Below are 22,474 nucleotides of genomic sequence, written 5' to 3'. Positions count from 1 at the left end.
TCTCCTTTCCATCAGAGCAAGAATTTCAATGGAAAACAATCACATGCTTCTTCTACATCTCAGTAATCACCAGCAAAATGAATCCCAGTCCCTCCTGTAGGGAGATAAGTGGCAAAGGTGGTGGCAACCTGTTAAAAATACAAGTATAATTCAAAGGTAATCCTGCACCTTCCTCAAAGCCAGGGGAAAAAAACAAAACCCCAACAGGTTAGCTAAGGTAGAAAGTGAAATGCAAACTTGAGCCCCAGATCTCTGTCCAAGCTGAGCAATATTCTGTGCAGAACAAGAGGGGGAAGAGACAACATTGGTTTTAAGCCACTTTTGAATGGGGAAGTCTGAGATTGTATGCAGCCTTTTGTTTAGCTGTTCATTTGCATTTTATAAGAGTAGTTCTTGGTAAGGCCAAAGGTAAAGTATACATGTAAATATTTGGCGTAATATTGCAGAACAGAAAGGGACAGTAGGTTTTGGTGTGGTATTGTTATAGATAGGCATGTGTATAGCTATTGAGTTTAACTATTGTATATTCAGAGTTATTCAGTGCAGCACGGTTATACACAGATAGGGTAGGTCTGAGATTGTTATACACAGATACATGGCTGGTTTGTGCAGCATTGTGTTCAGGTTGAATTTATACAGTGATTGATATTTTTTGAGAGATAGTACAGTGGAACTTTAGCCCTGAGGCACTGCCACTTGTTTCCTGTGTGTTAGCTCTTCAAAGAAGTTACAGACTGTCTGATTTAAGAAGAGATCTATTCCCTTTCCTCTTTTCATATTTCGTTTAGCTATGTTGTAATTTTCCTATGAGTCACAGTCTTTGCTGCTTCAGTTAATATCTTTTGTAGGTTTGGGGTGTATCTCCGGGAATGTAGCAGTGTAAGGTCAGTGGAGCTGCACTGATTTACACCAGCTGAGGACTGGGCTGTGATTTTTTATTAATCTCTCTGGTCTGTCAAAGGTTTTGTAAAGTCTGATCAAAATGGCAGGATTTGGGGGCAGTGCCAGAAAATGTGTATGTGGCAACTAAAGATGCCATCCAGGGCTTAAAGAGATAAGACACTGAACAAAATGGAAGGCTTCTCACAGTACCTTTTAGAAAAGTTATTTTGTTAATATTGCAGTGATTGCAAATAACTACCTGGCTTTTGGAGAGAAGCATGGCCTGAAGGGCCAAGCCTCAAGTTTGAAGTAACTAGATTCCCTAGAATGAAATGCTCACCTCCCATCAGTTCTAACATAGATCAGTTTGGTTCCATGCAGCTTTTTGTGCGGGGTCATTCAGGTCAGGTCTGACAGTGTGGATCCACCTGTGAGAATTTCTATTTATTTGGGCTTATTTAAACCATACATTTAAAAAGTGCCATGGTGCTAGGAGGAGGGCCTAACCCTAAAAGCTTCTGGAATGTGCTGAGCAGCCTCAAATCCCACTGAAGTAGGGTGACCATCCGTCCCACTTTTAACGGGACAGTACCGTATTTAAGCCCTATTGCAGGTGTCTTGCCTTTTTTTAAAAAACGGGCAAATTGTCACATATTTTCTGCTCCCCCTGCTGGTCAGTCAGTGGTCAGTCAGCGCAGCCCCAGCCGTGTCTTGTTTGTGGCTGGTGAGCGAGTGCGGCCAGGTGGTGGCTTGTCAGTGAGAGCACGTGGTGGCCTCAGGCCAGGTGGAGCGGGGGGAAGATGACACATCAGGTAGCCCCGTGTGTGAGGGGGTAAGGGTGTGTGTCACCCCTCGCCATGTGAAACCTTAAGCAGGGGTTTTCAATTGAGGTCTGCAAGTGCAGACGATGCTGAAACCCAAGGTCTGAGCCCCAGCGCCGCCCATGGGGCTGCAACCCTGATCCCCGGCGCCCACCGCGGGGCTGAAGCCGATGCCACGGGGGGGGGGGGGGGGGGGGGGTTTAAAACCCGGGCCCCCTGGGGGCGCGGGGGGGCGGAAGGCAGGGGCGGGGGGGGGGGGGGGGGGGGACCGAAGCCCTGATTCCTAGCGCCTGCCGTGAGGCTGAAGGCAGGAGCCGCGGGGCTGAATCTTGGATCCCCGGTGCTCTCCATGGGGCAGAAGCCCCCTGAGCAGAGTTGGGAGGCACCGGGAATGTTGCCACCCCAAACGGCAGCTCCACACCCCCCACACCTCCTTCTCTCTCTGCCCTCTGGCCAGTTCAGAGGTGGGAAACTGGAGCTGGGCAGTGCGGGGCAACTGCTCCTCTGGCTGGTGCCATGGAGCAGGCAGCCAGGGTGTTCCCTCCTCTCCTGCTGGCTGCTCCTCAGCTCCCAGCCCCCTTTTCTCATGCAGCTGGTAAGTGCCGTAGGGGTGGGGCTAGGGTGACCAGACGCCCTGATCTTATCGGGACTGTCCCGATATTTGCTTGTTTGTCCCACGTCCCGACCGATGTGCGGTCGGGACACTGGACAAACAAGCAATTTTGCCCTCCCGGAAGGGCTCTCGCCCCACCCCCGCCCCGGCTCCGCCCCCTCCTCCCCCCATTGGCTCCCTCCCCAAATCCCCACCCTGGCCCCGCCTCTTCCCCAAGCACGTGGCATTCCTCCTCCCTCCCAGGCTTGCCGCTGTAATGGCTCCCAGCACCCTGAGCTACCCCCTGTCCGCACACAGCCCCTAGCTACCCCCTCACTTCACCCTGAGCTACCCCCTGCCCATACACAGCCCCTAGCTACCCCCCTCCCTGCACCCTGAGCTACCCCCTCCGCGCACACAGCCCCCAGATACCCCCTTCGCTGCACCCTGAGCTGTTTTCAAACTTTTTGAGCTGACTTCCCCCACACCTTTGAGTTACAATTTTTGGTTGTGCCTCCCTCCCGTCACAACCAAGACAGGCTGGGTGGCCTCTTGAGGTGAGTCAGGGGGTGAAGGTGGCACTCCCTCCCCAGCCCCGCTGGCACTGGCTTGAGCCCTGCTGGCCCCTGCCCCCCAAAATAGAAGTCTACTACGCCTATGCCCAAGGCCCCCCCCCCAGACCCCTGAGGACCCCCTTTCCTTGCTGAGCTCTGGAGTTTTTATAGCATGGTGGGGGCTACTGCATAATTCTGATTGATTGCTGTTGAATATGAGCAATTTTACAAGGTGTCCCATATTCAGCATAGGGAAATATGGTCACCCTACACCAGTGTTTCCCAAACTGGGGTTCGTGAACCCCCAGGGGTTCACAAAATGTTACAGGGGGTTCTCGGGGAAAAATTCCCTAATGGCGGACAAAGCTGTCCCTAGGGACACTGGGCAGCATGGGACACTGAGGAGACTTAACCTTCAAGACTCCTTATAAGAAATGGAAAGGGAGGTGGATATTTTTTGCTGTTTTTAAAATTAAATAGGCAACTAGTATTATTTTTAAAATTATTATGAAGAACAAGTTTAAGCTTTGTTGTAACGTGCGTTGTTTGCCTGGACTGCTCAAGACCTGAATGCTTGTGTAGGAGGAACTCTTTGAGTTGGCTTCTTAAATACCTTCATGCTGTTTCACATCTGATACTCCTTGATGAAACATAGGAGCCTTGTCTTATAACAGGCTTATTCAAAGTGATACAAGCTACAAAAGTGAGATCTTGGAAGAGTGTTGCCATTTTCATAATGCAATAAAAATACTGTAATGATAAATAATAATACATAGTATGTAATAAACATGTCACAAAAACAAATTTTATATTTCCAAGATCACTGCTTTTATAATTTATACTCAGGTAAAGGAGAAAATCCCTGGAAATATTCATTTTTAAGAGGGGGTTCACGAGACTTGACATTTTAGTGAAAGCGGTTCACAGGTTGTTAAAGTTTGGGAACCACTGCCCTACACTGAAGCCAATGGGAGCTGAGGGTGCACTTTGCCTTCGAGGTGGCTCTCAGCACTTCACAGTTATCAGTGGTACCTTATCAGCAAGGGGCAGATATAAAGTGTAGCCATAGTGTCCCTTGTAGAGATAGTGTTGTTATTTTAAGACTTTGTGCCATATTTAGGGACCCTGTGCCCTTCAGAGCCCAACAGATCCAAATTTATGTGCATCAGAGAGTAAAGTATTCTGAATCCAATAACGGTCTAAGACAGAAAGCATGTTTTCTAGGAGAAACATCTAAGGGTGACCACCAGCCCCAAGACTCTCTGTCTAACCATCTGATTTACCACACAGTTTAATACAGGAAGCTTCCTCCAGTTAAAATCTTTGGTGAAAAGATCACATCAGGCACGTGCATGACTTACAGAATGTGCAGGGCAGAATTTAGCGATGGCAGAAGATGACACAATTAACACGTGTATAATTAAAAACCATGTTATAATAACAACGAGGCGTCCGGTGGCACCTTAAAGACTAACAGATTTATTTGGGTATAAGCTTTCGTGGGTAAAAAAACCCCACTTCTTCAGATGGGGTATTTACCCACAAAAGCTTATGCTCAAATAAATCTGTTAGTGTTTAAGGTGCCACCGGACTCGTTGTTTTTGTGGCTACAGACTAACACGGCTACCCCTCTGATACATGTTATAATAAAAGTTATAGACATGAGAAACCTGTAGGCTCCTAAAAACAAACCCAAATGTTCCACAAAGTCACTGACAAAAGCTCCTATATTCTTTTGAGGACAATGTATGGAGAGGACATTAACCCCAGCACTTAAATGCCTAATAAGGCCAGATGTTCAGAAAGCCATCAAGGCTGCGGGATAGGCTGCATTGTGTAATCAGGATATACAGTATCTGCTGCACACACGTCCCTTCCACCTTCTTCTACTCACTCTTGGCACTTTATTAGTATAAGTAATTTGAATTGCTGCACAATTAAAATGATAAAATACTTAAAGTAAATAAAAAAAAGCAGAGGGGATATTTCTTTACCAGCTTCTTGGAGAAAAACAGACACGAACCTATTAAGTTGTGGCTGCATTTTTCGCTTCAGAGTTGCCAGCTCTGTATTGTATTGGAAGTCCTGCAATATTTTGTGCTTTGTTCTTAAAGCTCCAGCTGTTGGAGTCAGATTATGAGCCGAGTATCTCAACTTTCATTAAAAAAAGCAAAATAAGTCTCTAGCCCCCCTGGTTGTGAAGAACAACTTGAAAAATGTGACTTGAGTGTACCCTAAAGGCCTAGAAACAGGATGGCAAATTAAAGAGAAGCCCATTTTTTTAAAAAAATTCATTATTTTTAAGCCAGTGTTATGATTTTGCGGGGGCCTGACTTGTGATTTTTGAATGCTTGGGGTTGGCACTATTGCACTTAAGAAATTCTGGTACAGAAGGAAAAGTGATATCATTGGGCCAAATGTTTCTCTCAGTTATCTGAGTAGAAACCAGAGTGACATCCTCGATCCTGGTACTAAGCACATACCAAATTAACTCAGCCTAAAACATTCCCAGTTATGCAGCGAAATGCAGTGCCCAACTCCCTCATTTTAAGCACCAACTCACCTCCGTGCCACCCATAGTTTCTATCTCACTTTTATCACAGTGAATTATTGACATAATGCTGATTCATGCAATGGATATGATAGAAAACTTTGTACCTATGCTAAATCAGAGGCACCTGAATGTAATGTCACTGAGAGCTGTATTGGCAATTGGCCAAGGGCTAGACCTGGCTTGCATGTACATTTATCCCCAGTAGACGATTGAATGTGGGCCTTAAAATGATATGAGAGTCATTTCTTTTCTCTGGGGTTGCCCATTGTGCAGCACCAAGTCTAAAGTGTGGTTTCAGTCAACGAGCTATCACTGCTCCCCTCTCAAGGAAAGTACAAGTTCAGGCACTTCACACTTCTAATGGTGATATGACTTCATATTTCAGGATTTTTTAAAACAGATCCAGCCCTGACCCCAGCTGATTGCCAACACAGATGTCACTGACTTTACCTTTGGGCATCTTCTTGCTTTAGCCAGTAACAGCGCCTCCCCCCTCCCCGAACCTCTCCCCAGTGACCCCTATGCCCAGCACCACCTGCCAAGAGACCCCTCCACAGAGTGGGGACAGGAGCGGAGCCCTGGGTGGGGGTCAGGCAGCAGGGACCCCGGACCCCGCCGTGCAGGGCAGTGCGGCAGCCCCGAGTTGCTGGACCCCACCGCACGGGGCTGGGTGGTAGGGCAGCCAGGCAGCAGCCCAGACCCCAACCCCGCAGGGCTGGCCAGCAGCCTCAGACCTGGACCCTCTGGGGCTGTGCAGTGACCTCGGACCTCTGCTGTGTGGAGCCGGGCGGCAGCCCTGGACCCCAGACTCCTGCTGTGCGGGGCCTGCCGGTAGCCCCAGACCACGCTGTGCGGCCCGGCGGCCTTTAGCACACAGCTGGGCCACAGCTGTGCGATAATTGGGCTGCATGAGGCCCATAGGTTGAGAATCGCTGGCCTAGAGACAGTTTTCTGTCATTTCTACTGCATGAGTCAGCATAATCTTACGTCATTAACTTACTGTAATAAATGTGAGATAACAGATTTGGGTGGTACAGAAGTGAGGAAGAGTTGAGAAATGCATTTCAGTGCATGAATGGGAATACTTAGAGTGATTTGGTCTGATACGCACTTACCACTTACTTATTTCCAGTCTATTGTTTTTCCTCCAGTTACCATCCCTTAACTAGGGAGATCAGATTTTTGAAGTGGAAAACCAGGGCAGTTGCCATGGTAGGTTGTGGGTGGAGAGGCCAGTGCTCTGCCTGGGCATTAAGAAGCACCTATGACACTGCCCTCCAGAGACAGCCATGTGCCCCACCTCCAGAAGAGAAACCAGGACTGTTACCATAAAGGATGAAGTAGGAGAAAACAGTCCTTACATCCCAGTGCTCTCTTTAGTCAGGGCTTCCATAGTCTCAGCCCCACCTCTTGCAAGCTTTGCTCCCTTTTTAATTTTAGTCCAACCTTACTTCCTTATTGCTGCTCTGAGTTTCTGTCACCCCAAGTTCTTGGTGCTTTATCTTCTCTCTCTGTTCTCTGCTCCCTATGCTTTCCCTCTTCCTCCAACCAGCATTACTTACACAGCTTTCCTCTTCTCTTGCATCAGCTCTCCCTCAAGCTTCTTCTCAGTCTCCCACTTATCCTCTCCAATGTCTCTTTCCTTGCTCGTTCTCTTCCCACTTCTATCACAGGGTGGCGAAAAGAGAGGGGAGACATCTTGCCAGGGGAATGGGGTACCTGGAAGTAAAAAAGGTTCTGTTGGAAGGGAGAGGGGGAGGGGCAGAAATCAGAAGAGAAGTAGCTGGAGAAGGTTGGAGGCCAGAAATGGGGGCCCTAGGGTAGAAAGAAGGAATCTAAAAATATGCCTGGAGTCCAACAATAGATGAGGCTGGACATGAGGGGTGCAGGAAAGTGACCTAAACTGAAGACAGGAGACAGAAATGGAGCTGCTGTGTCACAGGCAGGAAATGATGTCAGAGTGCACGACTGAGAAATGGCCCTCAGGAGCTCCAGAGCAGCACACAAGGCCAATGAGGCAGCCATGTCTTCCAGTACTCACTCAGAGAAACTGAGACTAACCCAACCAGGAGGGGAAGACAGGTCCCATAAACTGGAAAATTCCCAGTAACCCAGCTCCCCCTGACTGTAACCATAATGCTGGTTAGCAAAGGGTTGGCTCTGCCAGATCAGCATTCTGGCCCTGACCCAGAAAAGCACATGCTTAAACATTAAGTGCTTTTGTGGATTAGTGCCAGAGCATTCAGCACCTTGCAGCATTGAGCCCTCAGTGGGTATTTGTGGGCGTAGACAACTTTTGGCTTACTAAGCCTATGGAGTCCTGATTTTTAGGAGTCAAGGGCCAGATCCTGAGCTTGTATAAATTCACATAGTTACTTGGACTTAAATGGAGCTATGCCAATTTATATCAGCTGAGAATCTGGCCCCTACTTTCTAGTTACAGCTGCTTCACAATCACTGTCTTATATTACAAGTGACTGGTGACCTCTCTTCTGATGTTAATGAATACTATTAGTAACACTTACAATGGCATTCTTCAAACATATGTTAAAAATGGGTATGCCATAATAATAGGGTGACCAGATGTCCCGATTTTATAGGAACAGTCCTGATTTTTGGGTCTTTTTCTTATATAGGTTCCTATTACTCCCCACCCCCGTCCCAATTTTTCACACTTGCTGTCTGGTCACCCTACATAATAACCACGAGCCCAATAATACTGTTTTGTGTTTCCTAAGCACCTTCCATCTGAGGTCCTCATACAACTTTCACCAGCATTAATGAACCAAGTCACACAACATCCCTGGGAGGTGTTCAGATGGGGGAAACTGAGGCACAGAAACCAGATTTTTTTTTTTTTAAAGGTGCACTGGGCACCCCCAGCTCCCACTGCAAGTCAACAGCTACAGGGAAGTCAAGGGGGGCTGGGGGTACTTAACACCTCTCCAAATGGAGCCATATGCATGCCAAAGTCATGCAGCAGCCGAGGTGGATACAGAAACCGGGTCCCTCCCCTGCCCATGCCCTGTGACATCTGGGTGGCAGGTCACACACCCCACTACTGAAATGCTTCCCCCCATTGAATTCAATGCAGGAGTTCAATGAACAGCAGCTGGAAGGGACAACGCGCTGCACGCGAGCAGCTACACTTGGCTTTTCTAACCTGCTTACTAACAACTACTATTGTCCTGGTGCTTTGCGAGCACTAAGCCCCGGCAACAGCTTTGCCCAGCAGCCCCCTCCCCCACACAGAGGGGGGAGAAATGTGCACCGACCAGAAAAACAGCTGAAGCAGCCCACAGAGGCTGCAGGGATGATCGACAGCGCCCTGCCACCGCAGACCCCGCCTCCCAACCCATCTGCCCCGCCAATCGGCAGGGGAGGCGCCCGCTGTTGTCCCGCGCCCGGCTTCCCAGCCCCCTCCTTTCACCGGCGGGGCCCGGGCAAAAGGGGCAAGCGGGCCGCGAAACCACATTTGCATGGCCCAATGGGGCGGCCGCATGCAAATGAGGAAGGAGACGGTTGGCTGGATGGTGGCAGGATAACCCCGGCCGGGGCCGCCTTTGTCGCTCAGAGGCTGCGGCGCTGCTGGCGGGTGTAGGCGGCGCGGCGGGGGCAGGGGCTGCAGCTGGGGAGGCGCAAGTTCGTGTGAGGGTCGGGCGGGGCGGGGCACGCTCCGGCGCTACCCGCGGCTGCACTATGACTTTGGAGGAGCTGCCTGGAGAGCAGCAGGCGATGGGCAGGTACAGCGGGGCGGGGGGCTGCTCGCGGCGGGACGGGAGCGCGGCGGGGCTGCCTGTCAGCCGATCGCACCGCCGGGGGGGACGCGGGGATGCCGGGGCGGGCGCAGCGAGGACTCTGCCCGGGGGTGGCTGACAGGAGCCTCGGCTTGTTCTTGCTGCTCTCAGGATGGAGACGCCGGGGAGCGCGCTGGAGGAAGTTCTCAGCAAAGCCCTGAATCAGAGGAGCGTCACCGTCGGGGTCTACGAGGCTGCCAAGCTGCTCAACGTGTAAGTGAGGAGGCCAGAGGCCCCCGGCTGCCTTCTGCTGTTGTCTGGTAAATCCCGTGTTCCCCGGGGCGAGGTGCCCCTGGGCACAGCCTGTGCGCTGTGCTGGGCTAACCGCCTCACACCCCTGGTGTGCGGAGAGCACATCTCTGTGCGCGTAGAGCGGGGCCGGGGGAAGTACACCTGTGTGCGTGTACAACGTTGGGGGAAGTACACCTGTGTGCATGTAGAGCGGGGCCAGGGGAAGTACACCTGTGTGCGTGTTCAACGTTGGGGGAAGTACACCTGTGTGCATGTAGAGTGGGGCGGGGGGGGAGTACACTTGTGTGTGCGTGTTCAACGTTGGGGGAAGTACACCTGTGTGCATGTAGAGCGGGGCCGGGGGGAAGTACACCTGTGCGCATGTAAAGCAGATAAATAGGGATGCATCTGTATCGACTACATGTATGTACACAGGTCTCACCTTGTGAACATACGTGTACATTTGGTTGCTCGTGGCTCAGACACACCATCAGCCTGCATAGTAGCTTCTGCATATGTATAAGCTGTGACATTGTTTCATCCGTGTGTGTCTGTGTTAAATATGTAATTGTGTGTTAGCTGTGACTAATCAGGCTGTATTGTTTCATCCTTCAGGGATCCGGATAATGTGGTGCTTTGTTTGCTAGCGGCAGATGAGGAGGATGATCGGGATGTTGCTTTGCAAATCCACTTCACCCTGATCCAGGCTTTCTGCTGTGAGAATGACATTAACATTCTGCGAGTGAGCAACCCAGGCCGACTGGCTGAGCTGCTGCTTCTGGGGGCAAGTGGGGGAGCTGAGCAGCCTGCAGACCTGCACTGTGTGCTTGTCACAGTAAGTGACCATCCCCTCCTCCCTCCCCAGTAGCAGGAGCACAAAAGACTCACTGACAGAGAGCTCCCTTTCTGCTGCTTAAGCTGGGTCTCCGAGGCCTGTTTCTCACCTGATTACAGTTGGATTTGCTTTAGAGATGAGCTAAGCTATGCATTTGGGTAAGATATTGAACACACCCACAGCTTTATGGAGTTTGGATCTAGGGTTCTGCCCATTATATATTCAAATCTGGGTTTACACCCTCCACCCCCAGATCTGGGAGTGCTCAGATCTGGGACTTAGATCAGGCCTATCTTTAACTTGCTATGGGGAATGACATGCCCTTTTCCCTACTTTGTTATTTCCTTTACTAAGGACATTGGATCAGAGCTGTTCCTGATTTGATCATCAAGATTTTCCCCATATGGGCATGTTCAAACATGTTCAAGATCCTGCCCGCATCAGAGAGATCCCCATGAGTCACCTTGCTACAGCAGCCTCTTCTATTTGTTATTCCTTATTACAAATTGGCTCAGAGTAGAGATTAGATAGCACAGGTTAGTTGCTGGAGTGGGAAGAAATTTTCATTGAAGGTTTTTGGCAAGCCTGAACACTTTAGTAATAATTTCTTAACTCTAGCCCAGGGTCAAAAGTTACTGTGTACATTTCTCTGGAGAAAAATAGGGAAATAATTCAACTCAATTGAAATTCATCTGCTCTTTAGAGAGACAGAGCAGGAATTGGATCAATAATTTTCTGTTTAAAAAGTAGAGGAAGTTTATATTCATGCAGCTCCTATTTTAATATTTTTCCCTATACTAAAAATAATCCTCAAAACACTTGTTCAGCATTTCCATTATGCCCATACTGCAGAAGAAACATGAAAGGAATCTTAAGTGGTCTTGTTTGCTTTGCTGTTCTGGGTTATAGGTTTAGATGCAATAGTATAGGTGCAGTATAATGTTAAAGCTATTTTCTACCACTTCTCTACAATATCCTGACACTCTCATGGAACTCTCACTGAAATGAGTGGGAGTTATGGCCCATCATATATAATCCTGTATTTTCAAATAAGAAGCCAGATTATTAATGTTTGTGTGTGGTTTTCAGCAAGATTAACACTAGAGTGAAACAAAATTTCAAGACATCAAGAAAATGCCAGTACATAAACTAGGAATGTATTTAAAATGCTCTGACCACTAGATCACACCTCCACCACAGCCAGATTCTGAAGCCCTTACTCAGCTTTTAAATATTGAATCCCTGTTGCAAATCACGTATAGAGCATAGGATTTCACAAAACCTCTAAAGGGCTTGAGGAGACTATTTGTATCAAACTACAATCTGAGTTCAAGGATCCAGCTTAGCTTTGCATTTGGATGTTAGTTGTATGTTAGTTAGTAGCACCGTCTTTTTGCACTAGTGATTTAAGACCGTTCAGTTTTGTTTTGAAACAACTCTATTTTTTTTCCAGAATCCCCATGCGTCTCAATGGAAGGATCCAGCACTGAGTCAGCTGATTTGCTTTTGCCAGGAAAATCGCTACAAGGATCAGTGGGTCCCAGTGATTAATCTCCCTGAGCGATGATGGCATTTGGATGAAAACTAATTGAACAAAATTGCACTGAAATTTTGAAATACTTTAGCAGTTGGTCAGGAAGTAAATCCCTATACCTGACGAACGGATTACAAACAACTGATGTCAAGTGGGTAGACTGAGATTGAACAACATGGTGTGTGGGACTGAAGGAAGTTGACTTTGCAGCCAGAAAGTTATGGGAATGAAAAAAGAACCTGTGCTGAAAGAGTTATAAGCAAGTGTGTCACTAAAGGAACTAAAAACCAGGCAGGAAGATTTAAGAAGCTGCATGGTTGAGTTACTTTCCAAATGCACCAAACACGTTGAAGTTTTAAAAGTGCAACTAGTAGTTTCTGGTTTAAAACACCTTTAACACGAAAGAGCAAAAAGGTTAATCAAAACTTTTTAAAAAATTTATTGTATTTTGGGACGTTGATGCTCAAGGTTTTATTCTAAGATATACTAAGTTATTTTTATGATATTGATGAAGATTTTATTTATGCTATGAACTTCAGAACCAGAATACCCTTAAGCAACTGGTATACAACTACACCACTTTTTTTAATAAAATAAAATGTTAAAACAGCTACATTTAATATAAATTTGTTTGAAACTGGATGGTGTTTATTTTACTGAAATAAAAATTTAAAAATCTCAATCCTAGTGTTAGCTTTTACTTTCTTGCCAGATTCAATACTCTGCAATGCTAGGGCTGATTCTGCAGCTACAGTTCATTTTAGCACACAGGTGTTTTATATACACAGAAGTTACAGGACCAAGCCTGAATGTGGGATGTGGGTTTAATTCCTAAACCCCGTCATAGTTTAAAAAAAAAAAAAAAAAGTACATTGGTGACAGTGGGGTCTGCTGTGTATTATTCAAGCACTTCAAAAGCACCTAAGGAGCTCAGGTCCTATTGAAAGTCAATGAGTTAGGTGCTTTTGAGAATTTTATACCAAGGTTCCTATGCTGAAAAGCAGTTCATGTCTTGGTCCATGAACGGCTTAGCAACTCCTACCTCCTTTGTATTTGAGAAGGGTAACAAGGCACCTGCACTGAGTCAGTAAAACCCACTTAAGACTTTCCCTGCTGGATCAACACCTGTTAGCAGGATGGGGAGATTAGGACAAACACTGCCAGTTCTGTTACCATCTAAGCATAGATTCCTTGTATGGAGCAACCACCAAAATCAAAGAAAGACAAAAGAGTGGGAGTGGGTGAGTTAGCCATTAGAATCTCTCCATCAGCAACATGCACCCATATTCCTTACAGCCGAGCTGTACAGGACCTGATGAAGAAGGCCTTACAGGCCAAGAAGGAACTTAGAGGCTAATCCATCTTTGGCCAGGGTCATTGCCCAGAAACCCTGGAAGGATTGTCATTTTAGTATTCCTACCTGGGAAGACTCTCCTCATGCTCTATATGCTGCTTCTACCTGGTTTCAGGCCTAGTTACATTTGACCTCTGGACAGCAGGGCATCTACTTCAGACACATGGCCTGGGGGTTACGTAGGCAGCCAGTATAACCCTGCAAATGGTATTCTTTCTGCAGCAAGCCTTGTGTCCAGATTAACTGCATGTAAAAGAAGACTGACAGGCAATCCATAGAGACCAACCAAATTCTGCCCTCATTTAACCTGTGGGTTCCCCCAATGACCAGACTGAGTTTGTACTATGGGTAAGGCAAGGCAGAATATGGCCAATTTTAGTATGGGTCTGGGAAACACAGACTAATTGTAGGGCCAAACTGTATGCAATACAAAAGTTTCATTTGCTGGTTCATATTCTATTAGGGTCAGTGTTTGGTAGGAGACATCTGACACCTAACTTTAGACCCTTTTTGATGCACTTGCTATCTCGGCGTGTGAGAATCTTGCACTATAAGACAGCTGCTTTTAGCTAATTGCAAACTTGAGCCCTGATCCGGCAAATGTCCTTACACATATACTTAACTTTAATCCTGGGAGGAGTCCCATTTCTGAGAGTAAAGAACATGTGTAAATTTTTGAAGGATTAAGGCCTCAGTGGGTTAACTTGCCCCACTTAATATCCCTTCTGATTACTGCTGCAAAGAATATACTTTCTCCATGCCTCAGAGAAGTTCCCTATAAACATCTGCAAAGCTCTCTCTTAATCCACTTTCAAATCCCACCTCAAAACTCTCCTTTGTCCCAATGCCTACAAAAAAATTGACAATATTGAGGCCACAGGTGTTCTGAGATTACTACCTGTCATGCTAACGAATATTGTCTCATTGTTTCCTTGTACTTCCCATCTGTTTTGTCTTCTACTTTTACTGTAAGTTCTGTGGAGCAGGGACTATGTCTTTCCAGCACCTAGCAAAACAGGGTTGTGGGCCATGACTAGTCCTAATGGCTACAGTGATACAAATAATAAAGTTAAAAGGAAATGTTTATGGCCCCCATTTACTAATTTTTTTCCAGACTTAATAGAAACTTTTTGTCATTTGAAACAAAGCCAGTAACAGTTTTTTAGTTCAGGTTTAAACATTCCCCTGCAGTGTTTGCATCCCACATATTACATAAGTGCAGGATCACCAGAATGTGACAGTGATTCTAACCACAAGTGACACTGATAAATTTACAGCAGAAAGGGTGAAGAGTAAATTATTCTAAGACAGCATTAGTGATAAAGGAAAGGAATTTTTGGAAAACATTTTTAATTTGACAGTGTCTCTTTAAATTCTGATGTGCTGCTTTACCATGGCATTTAAATTTACTATCAGCATTTCAAAAGTAAATACACACTGAAGACTTAATGTGTTAGAGATATCTCCCCCCCCCCCCCACTCATGCCCATATCAAAAATCCCCTCTCTTCCTGTTGTGCTGGAGGTAGTTTAGAAGCAGAATTGAAGATATTAAGGAAACAGTTTAGTCATCCCTTAAATATATGTGACTATAAACATGTAATTGGAGGTTGCTAGATCTTTAATCTTTCTTCAACTCCTGTCCCAGGCTTTGTTCCTTTTGTTGCTAGTTCCTGAGTCAATAAGGTAAATGGTGTAACGAATGTTGGAATCAGTATCTGGAGGATTAGCTACAATCCTTATCTGTCCCGAGCCAGTAGCTTCATTTTATCCTGATCAGGCATTAAAGCCCCATCTCCACAACCAATCTAATGGTGTGAGCAGAAATTTGTCCAGCACTGTTAGGAGCATCCACCTGGTCTAACACTGTCTTTTTTGTTAGTAGTGTTATAAAAGATTATTAGGGAAGCACAGCACAGACTGACAGTGTGTTAGAATACAGACACTCCTAACTGTGCCAAACCACTATGAGTGGGCATGGATAGACTTGTAGCATATTTGGAGTCTTACATTAACAGTGCCCAGACAACATGGCAATTGGCACAGTATAAAAGCCTAGGTAGAATAAAATAGCACAGATCTTAAAACTTACTGCTGTGTGAGATCTGCCCCAATCACAAATCTGAAGGGCATGGGAGCAGAGTTTCCATGTCTAGTCACTTTTCCCCAGACTTAGAACATAAGAATGGACATAGTGGGTTAGACCAATGCTCCATCTAGCCCAGTATCCTGGCTTCCGACAGTGACCGGTGGTTGCTTCAGAGGGAATGAACAGAACAGCACAATTTATCAACTGATCCATCCCGTCATCCAGTCTCAGCTTCTGGCAGTCAGAGGGTTAGGGAAACCCAATGCATGGGGTGGCATCCCTGACCATTTTGGCTAATCATCATAGATGGATCTATCTTCCATGACCTTTTTAAATTTTTTTTTTTAATCCAGTTATACTTTTGGCCTCCACAACATCCCCTGACAATGAGTTCCATAGGTTGACTGTTCAAGTTAGTTGTTTTGTAATCACAAACAAAAATCTCAATTTCTCACGTAATGTCAATTGTAGCAGTTATTCATTTCACCACCTGAAGCTTGTGTGGTGTTGCTGATCGTGAATAGTTGCCCTGTTCCAACTCTTCTCAAGGCTGTGTTTCAGCAGAGGAGATGGAGAAAATGGCTACTAACCTCCATAACTGTTATTCTTCAAGATGTGCTGCACATGTCCATTCCACTCACGGTGTATGCGTGCCCCGTGCACAGCCATTGGAAAATTTCCCCTCAGTAGTATCCATTGGGGGAGGCTCAAGCACCCTCTGCTGCTACGTGCCGGCATAAAGGGCCCAGTTTTCCCTGAGCTCCCTCAGTTCCTTCTTGCCAGGCAACTCTGATGCAGAGGAGTGGGTCATGGAATGGGCATGTGCAACACATCTCAAAGAACAACAGCTACGAAAGGTTAGTAACTGCTTTTTCTTCTGAGTCATTACACATGTGCATTCCACTTCTGGTGACTCACAAGCCGTAACGTAGGAGAAGGGATTGGAATTCACATGCACACAGACTGTAGTACAACTTGGCCAAATTTAGCATCGTCTCTGGAGTACTGAGTAACAGCATCATGGGATGGGAAGATGTGAACTGAAGACCAGGTTGCTGCGCTACAAATGTCCTGGATAGGGACTTGTGCAAGGACTTCCCTCGAGGCTGCTTGCAATCTTGTGGAATGTGCCATCAGTGTGCCCGGCAGCAAACATGAATGCAGGAAATGATCCAGGATGAAATTCTTTTTGAAGAGACCAGGAGACCCTTCATTCTGTTTGCTAAGGCCACAAATAGTTGGGTCTGACAAACAAAACTGTCCTGTCCTGTCTCTGTAGAATGCCAACACTCTTCTAATGTCTCAGGTGTGCAGATGTTGCTTCTCTCTATTCACATGTGGTTTGGGATAAAATGCACATAAGTAAATTGACTGGTTAATATGAAAATGAGATACCACTTTAGAGAGACATCTCAGATGAAGGTGCAAGTACACCTTATCCTTAAAAAAGATCATAGAAAGCATTTTGGATGTCAGAATATGCAGTGTGGCCACTCTCCTGGACAAAGTGATAATTACCAGAAAAGCCTCGCTCAGAGATAGGTGTAGTAAGGAGCACATTCATACAGGCTCAAATGGTGGCCCCATGAGCTTCAACGAAATTAGGTTAAAGCCCTTCACAAATCTGATTCTCATATCATTAGAAAATATAGAATGGTTATCCACATGGGGATGGAAAGCTGCCAGGTTGACCTTGATAGCAGAAACCACTAATCCCTGCTGTTGTAGGTGCAATAGATAGTCCAGGATATATATGGTAGAGAACTGCATTGGCAAGACCCTGGCTTGAGGAGACCAGACAGAAAAACACCTTCATTTTGATATGGAAGCATCTCTGATGGAGGACTTTCTACTATTTAACAAGACATGGTGAACTTGCTCCGAGCAAAACTCCTCCCTAGGATTTAGCCATAGAGCCTCCAGGCCATTAAATGAAGGGCCCACAGGTTTGGTGGAACAGCCAACCATGATCTTGGGAGATCAAGTCTGGGTGCAACAGGAGTGAAATTGGAGGTGCCACTGACAGATCCAATAGAGTGAGAAACAGTGCTGTCATGACCATGCTGGGGCTATTAATATAACTCGGGCCTGGTCCCACTTGATCTTTACAGCCACTCTGTGTAGGAGTGGGATTGGAGGAAAAGCATAGTAGAGCTTGTTCATCTAGGAAAGCCTCTGTGATGGAACTGGGACTGTTGCCTTGGAGGGTGCAAAATTTTTGGCAGTTCCTGTTGGCTTTGTTTGCAAATAGGTCTAGCTGGGAGTCCCCACTGTTGAAAAACTTATCTGGCTACATTTAGGAGCAGAGACATCTCATGGTGGCTCATAAATGATCTGCTTAGGCAGTCCGCCAGCTTGTTCTGCACCCCTGGAAGGTAAGAGGCTTTGAGATTTGCATTGCCAATTCAATCAAAGTTCCATAGGTGAATTGTTTCCTGACAAAGCAGGGAAGAGCGAGCGCCTCTCAGCCCGTTGAGGTAAAACATCACCATAGTGTTGTCTGTGAGAAGAAACAGGCTTTTCCCTTTAACATGTGAAGAGGAGAGGCAGACAGTCCTTAGCTCTCTGACATTAATATGCAGAGAGAGATCCCTTCAGGACCTTGAGTTTGGAGGGGTCCCCAGATGAGCTCCCCATTCCAGGGCAGACACATCCATCATCATAGTCAGCAAAAGCTGAGGGTGGACCTTAAAATGCGCCACAATAGATCAAATTGTTTGATATCTTGTGTCTGGAAGGAAAGCTCTGGCTTGAGTAGAGTCTAGTACTGTTCCTATAAACTCCATCCTCTGCACTGGACAAAGGGTAGAACTGTCTAAGCTGATCTGTAGACCTAAAGCTTTGAAGGTTGACTGGATGAGTTGAACATCGGAGCGAACATGAGCCCTGGACCAGCCTTTGACTAGCAAGTTGTCCAGGTAAGGGTAGACCTGTACTCATAGTCTCTTCAGGAAAGCAGCTCCCACAGACATATATTTCAACCCCCTGGGAAGCTACATAGTATTTATGTTCAGCCCTTTTTAAGGTGGGGGGGCAGGGACAAAGGGGTCTTCCAGAGAGCCTTAAGTCTATAATTGCCTTGTTAATAGGTAAGGCCACTCTTGAAGGCCTTGCTGTGGCCAAAATGTCAACAAAGCAGTGCGAGGATTCTTTAGCCTCCTCTACCAGGCTTAAGGCTACCCTCTTTAACAGCTCCTGGTGGGCCCTATAGTCCTCTGGTGGAGGCTAAATGCCCCCTGAGGAGATTGCCTCATCAGGAGAGGATGAAGAGGCCCGCACAGGCTGAGGCAGCTCTTCCTCCACTAGCTGTCCAGCAGGGTCCTCCTGAACTACCTCTTGCTGCTCGGTATCGGGCTATAGAAAAGGTAGTGCCTGGTGAGTAGATGCCCCATGCCTCTCTGAGGACACAAAACAGGAATGTGTCACGTATGAACTAGAAACCAGGGGGGGAACCACATGTTCCAATAAGGCCACTGGACTGGTAGTGGGTCCAGTGACCCCCTGGCCATCCACTTGATGATACTACTCCTGCTGAAGGTTCCCTAGCAGGGGAGTAGTGCCTTAGCGGAGAGTAGTGAGAGCAGCTCCAGGGCTGGGAAACATAAGAGCCAAATCTCCAATTCAGAGGAGGGTGACTCTCCCTCCCCTGACTGAAGGGGCTGCTCCCTATGATGTTGGAGTCCAGTGCAGAATTGGAAGTAGTGCCACCAACATTGCAGGCTTCCCTTTCAACAGTACTGGTGGACGTACAGTTTGAGGCAACAGAGGTTGACATGGTACCAAGCGCTGCACCGATGCTGATGCTGCCCTCCTGCATCTGCTGGTATTTAGTGCGCGGGCTCCTGCACCGCTGGGTATACCGGCACCGAAAGGCTAAGCCACTCTCTCGCTGCAGCAAATGCCCCGCCATTTTTTACCGGCCGTTAAGGGCGAGCAATGGGAGGAGAGGGCGGAGAGGAGCAAGCAGGGGGCAGGGTCTTGCGGGGAAGAGATGGCACAGGAGCAGGGCCTGGGGAAGAGGTGCTGCAGTGGCGGGGCCTCAGTGGAAAGGCCAGTGTGAGGTTGGGGCTCGGCCTGGCAGGTGGGACCACGGTTTGGGCACCTGTGGCACCCCTACTTTTAGAGTGCTTCCGCCACTCCTGTATCTTCCACTAGGCCAATGCTGGTCTCGGGGTCGTGCAGTGCCGTAGATGTAGAAGGCACTCCCTCATGCTCCGAACGGGACGGTGCCTGCCTCAGTGCCAGAGTTAGCCGTACCAGCTTGAAGAGGAGTGCTTAGGTTTCAGCTGCACTTTATTCTTATCCCCATGCCTAGATGACTTCGGTACCAAGGACCATCCCCTCTTGGTGGTCTGCTTACAGGTCTTGTACCTCTTCTTAAGCACTAAAGAGGGTGAGCAGTGTCGGGACTCAGGCCACATAGGAGGCACACGTCTAAACAATGCCGAGGCACTTGCTGCTGAGCCTGATCGACCAGACGTCTCATGGCTGCCTCCATGAGTAAAAACTTTAGCCTGGCTTCTCTCTCTTTCCTTGTCTGAGGCTTAAAGTCTTCACAGATCTGGCAATGATCCTGAATGAGAGCTTCCCCTAAACACTTCAAGCAGTTTGAGTGTGGGTCGCTTATGGGCATTGGCCTAGCGGAAGATACAGGAGCAGTGGAAGCACCCTAAAAGTGGGGATGCCACAGGTGCCCAAACTGTAGTCTCACCCGCCATGCCACCCTGAGCCCCTGCCCCCACCCCGCCCCTTCTCCCCAAGTCCCAACCTCACACCACCCCTTCTCCCTCAGGCTCCGCCCTCACACTGGCCTTTCCCCTGAGACCCTGCTCCTGTGCCATCTCTTCCCCCACCCTCCTCCCATCGCTCGCCCTTACAGCTGGTAAAAAATGGGGGGGGGTGGACATTGTCCCCCCTGTTCTGGTGCCACCTGGCAAGAGATGCAGGGCTTGAAGCCCGGTGACTGAGGCATCCCTCAGTACCGAGTACCAGAAAAACACTCCAATTGGGACCAAAAAAGAAAAACGTATACTATCTACACTATTAACTAAGTGCTATCAGTATAAACCTAGAAGCGATCTACAATTAATTTATAATGAACACACAGAGTACTTGTTAAGGCAAGCACAGCAATTCCAACAACTGTCATGGGTGGTAAGGAGCTGAGGGCACTCTGGGGCAGCATGGCCCTTTATGCCAGTGTGCAGGGGTGCGCTGCAGCAGGCGGTGCTTGAGCCACCCCAGAGAGTACCAGTGAGGGAAAAAAATTCTGATGTGTGCAGGTCGAGTGTACATCAAGAGCAGAATGAATGTGTACAATCCCTCAGAGAACAGAAAGTTCTTGTGGCCCTTCTCACTGAAAGGCATTTTAGCATGTATACAAATATAAGCTGTTTTCTGGAAAGGTATTGTAAAACAGCTGTGGCTACTTGCAACATCACTGCTATCACTTTGCAGCAAAATATAGCTACTCTGAACTTTGTGGCAAGAGTAGGGCTATAACACACATCCTTCCACTCCAGAAACACAGACCTCTAGTACATGATCTAAAAGAGAATCTCTTTTATCTCTTTGCAGTACATGGCCTATGACACAACTGAATAGTTTGGAACCACCCCATACAGGCCAGTGGTACACAGAGGTCAATTCAGTACAAGATGGAAGTTTCAGACTAATTATTACAGATTCTCCCCCCCACTCCCAATCATTGTGAAATAATGTCATGGAAAAAGACTTAAGCATTCAGGTGGACCTATTAGTTTCTATATGACATCTAATGATTAGAGCACAGGTCTGGGAGTCAGTATTCATGGATACAATTTGCTGGCTCCATCCTTGACTTACTATGTGAGAATGGGCAAGACACTTTCTATTACTAACTGTAAGAATGCAGGCAGGAAGAGCTGTTGTAAGACATTTTGGATCATTCCTGCAGAATCCTAAAGTCTTCTTTTATTTACAATGATGAACTTAAACACGCTCCGCCTCCATGCATGAAATGAATGTATTTCTCCTACATGAGTGCTATTGGATTTAGTGTGTGTGAAGCACTTTGCACTTATCAAAATTCTAAAACCAAAATTTTGGCTGAGAGCAGTAGAAATTCTAAACTCTTTCATGGCAGGCTCAGGGCTCTTACTTCAAAAAGTATCTTGGAATTGCTTTATGACTTGGATGAAACCCTTTGGCAGCCAAGATTTGTCACTTTCCCATGACTCACAAAGGCATTAGATGTGCCCATATGCAAAATGACCAGAGAGCAGCACAGTTAAAGCCAAAATAAACACATCCTAACCCCACTGACATCAATGGAACCAGGTTTTCACCCTTTTCGTGTCCCCACCTATGATTTCCAATCATTTTAATTGAAGAGAGGAAGCGTCAACTAATGTGCATTTTGTAATGCTGCAGATTACTAAGTGAGTTTCTGAAAATGGTAATGTAAGTAGACCCCCCTTAAGTGTAGAAATATTTTCCATTGCATTATATGCCCCAGTCCTAGTCAGGCCCATGACAAGTCCCACTGAAGTTAGTGGGACTCCCTGCAGATGCAGGGATCTGCTCACATGAGCCATGATGTGGAATGGTGTCGCATTTGCAAGTGCCACGCCACCCGTAGTTTAAAAGGAGAGCACTGCGATAAGGGCCTGATCCTGCTCTCACTGAAGTCAACAGTAGCTGTACCATTGACTCCTGTCCAAACAGGATTGGCCATTAGGTCAGATCTCTTATGCCCAGGGACACTGACAGATTGTTTTGACTCTTTGGGCCTGAACTACCATACAGAAACATTTTCTTGATGTGAAAAAGAAAAAAAAAAATCCAATCAAGCAGCTTTTTGTTTGGATTTAAACCTCCCCCTTCTCTGTTTGGAACTTAAACACTGAACCAGTGCCTGAGGACCAGAACCAGACTATAAAATGATTATAAACTAAAGTGAAATGGGACTACTCTCCTGTATTGTCCAAATTGAGTGAAATACAAGGAGCAAACAAACTGCAGAAATACTGTGAAGTTGAATTTTTTTTTTTTAAATCAGTTTTAATAACGTTGGGCAGTAATGCTATAGAAAACTAAGTATTTGTTTTAAAATCATATTTTAACTCAATAGAATTCCTTTCAATTTGAATTTCTGCTGTCTCATTTCTGCATGCTGCATCACACGGGGGCTTTTGCAGGATCTGTGTAAAGGAACATTAGTAGCCCTTACATACTAGTTTAGATGGGGCCCT

At 46.8% G+C, this 22,474-nt stretch overlaps 1 protein-coding gene across 1 annotated transcript; it reads left to right on the top strand.

The window, feature by feature from the left end:
* The first annotated feature begins 9,065 nt into the window (after nucleotides 1–9,065).
* On the top strand, nucleotides 9,066–12,432 carry LOC113407235 (growth arrest and DNA damage-inducible protein GADD45 alpha-like). The gene is made up of 4 exons (XM_026655496.2): nucleotides 9,066–9,146; nucleotides 9,312–9,413; nucleotides 10,047–10,266; nucleotides 11,720–12,432. Exons 1-4 carry the CDS (start codon nucleotides 9,103–9,105, stop codon nucleotides 11,831–11,833), a joined length of 480 nt encoding a protein of 159 aa, XP_026511281.1. The 5' UTR covers nucleotides 9,066–9,102; the 3' UTR covers nucleotides 11,834–12,432.
* The last annotated feature ends 10,042 nt before the right edge of the window (nucleotides 12,433–22,474 follow it).

The sequence above is a fragment of the Terrapene carolina genome, unplaced genomic scaffold, assembly GCF_002925995.2.
Source record: "Terrapene carolina triunguis isolate 2854851 unplaced genomic scaffold, T_m_triunguis-2.0 Scaffold210, whole genome shotgun sequence".
NCBI lineage: Eukaryota > Metazoa > Chordata > Testudines > Emydidae > Terrapene > Terrapene triunguis.
The sequence above is the reverse complement of the archived record's forward strand: the minus strand, read 5'-3'. Positions and strand labels throughout refer to the sequence as shown.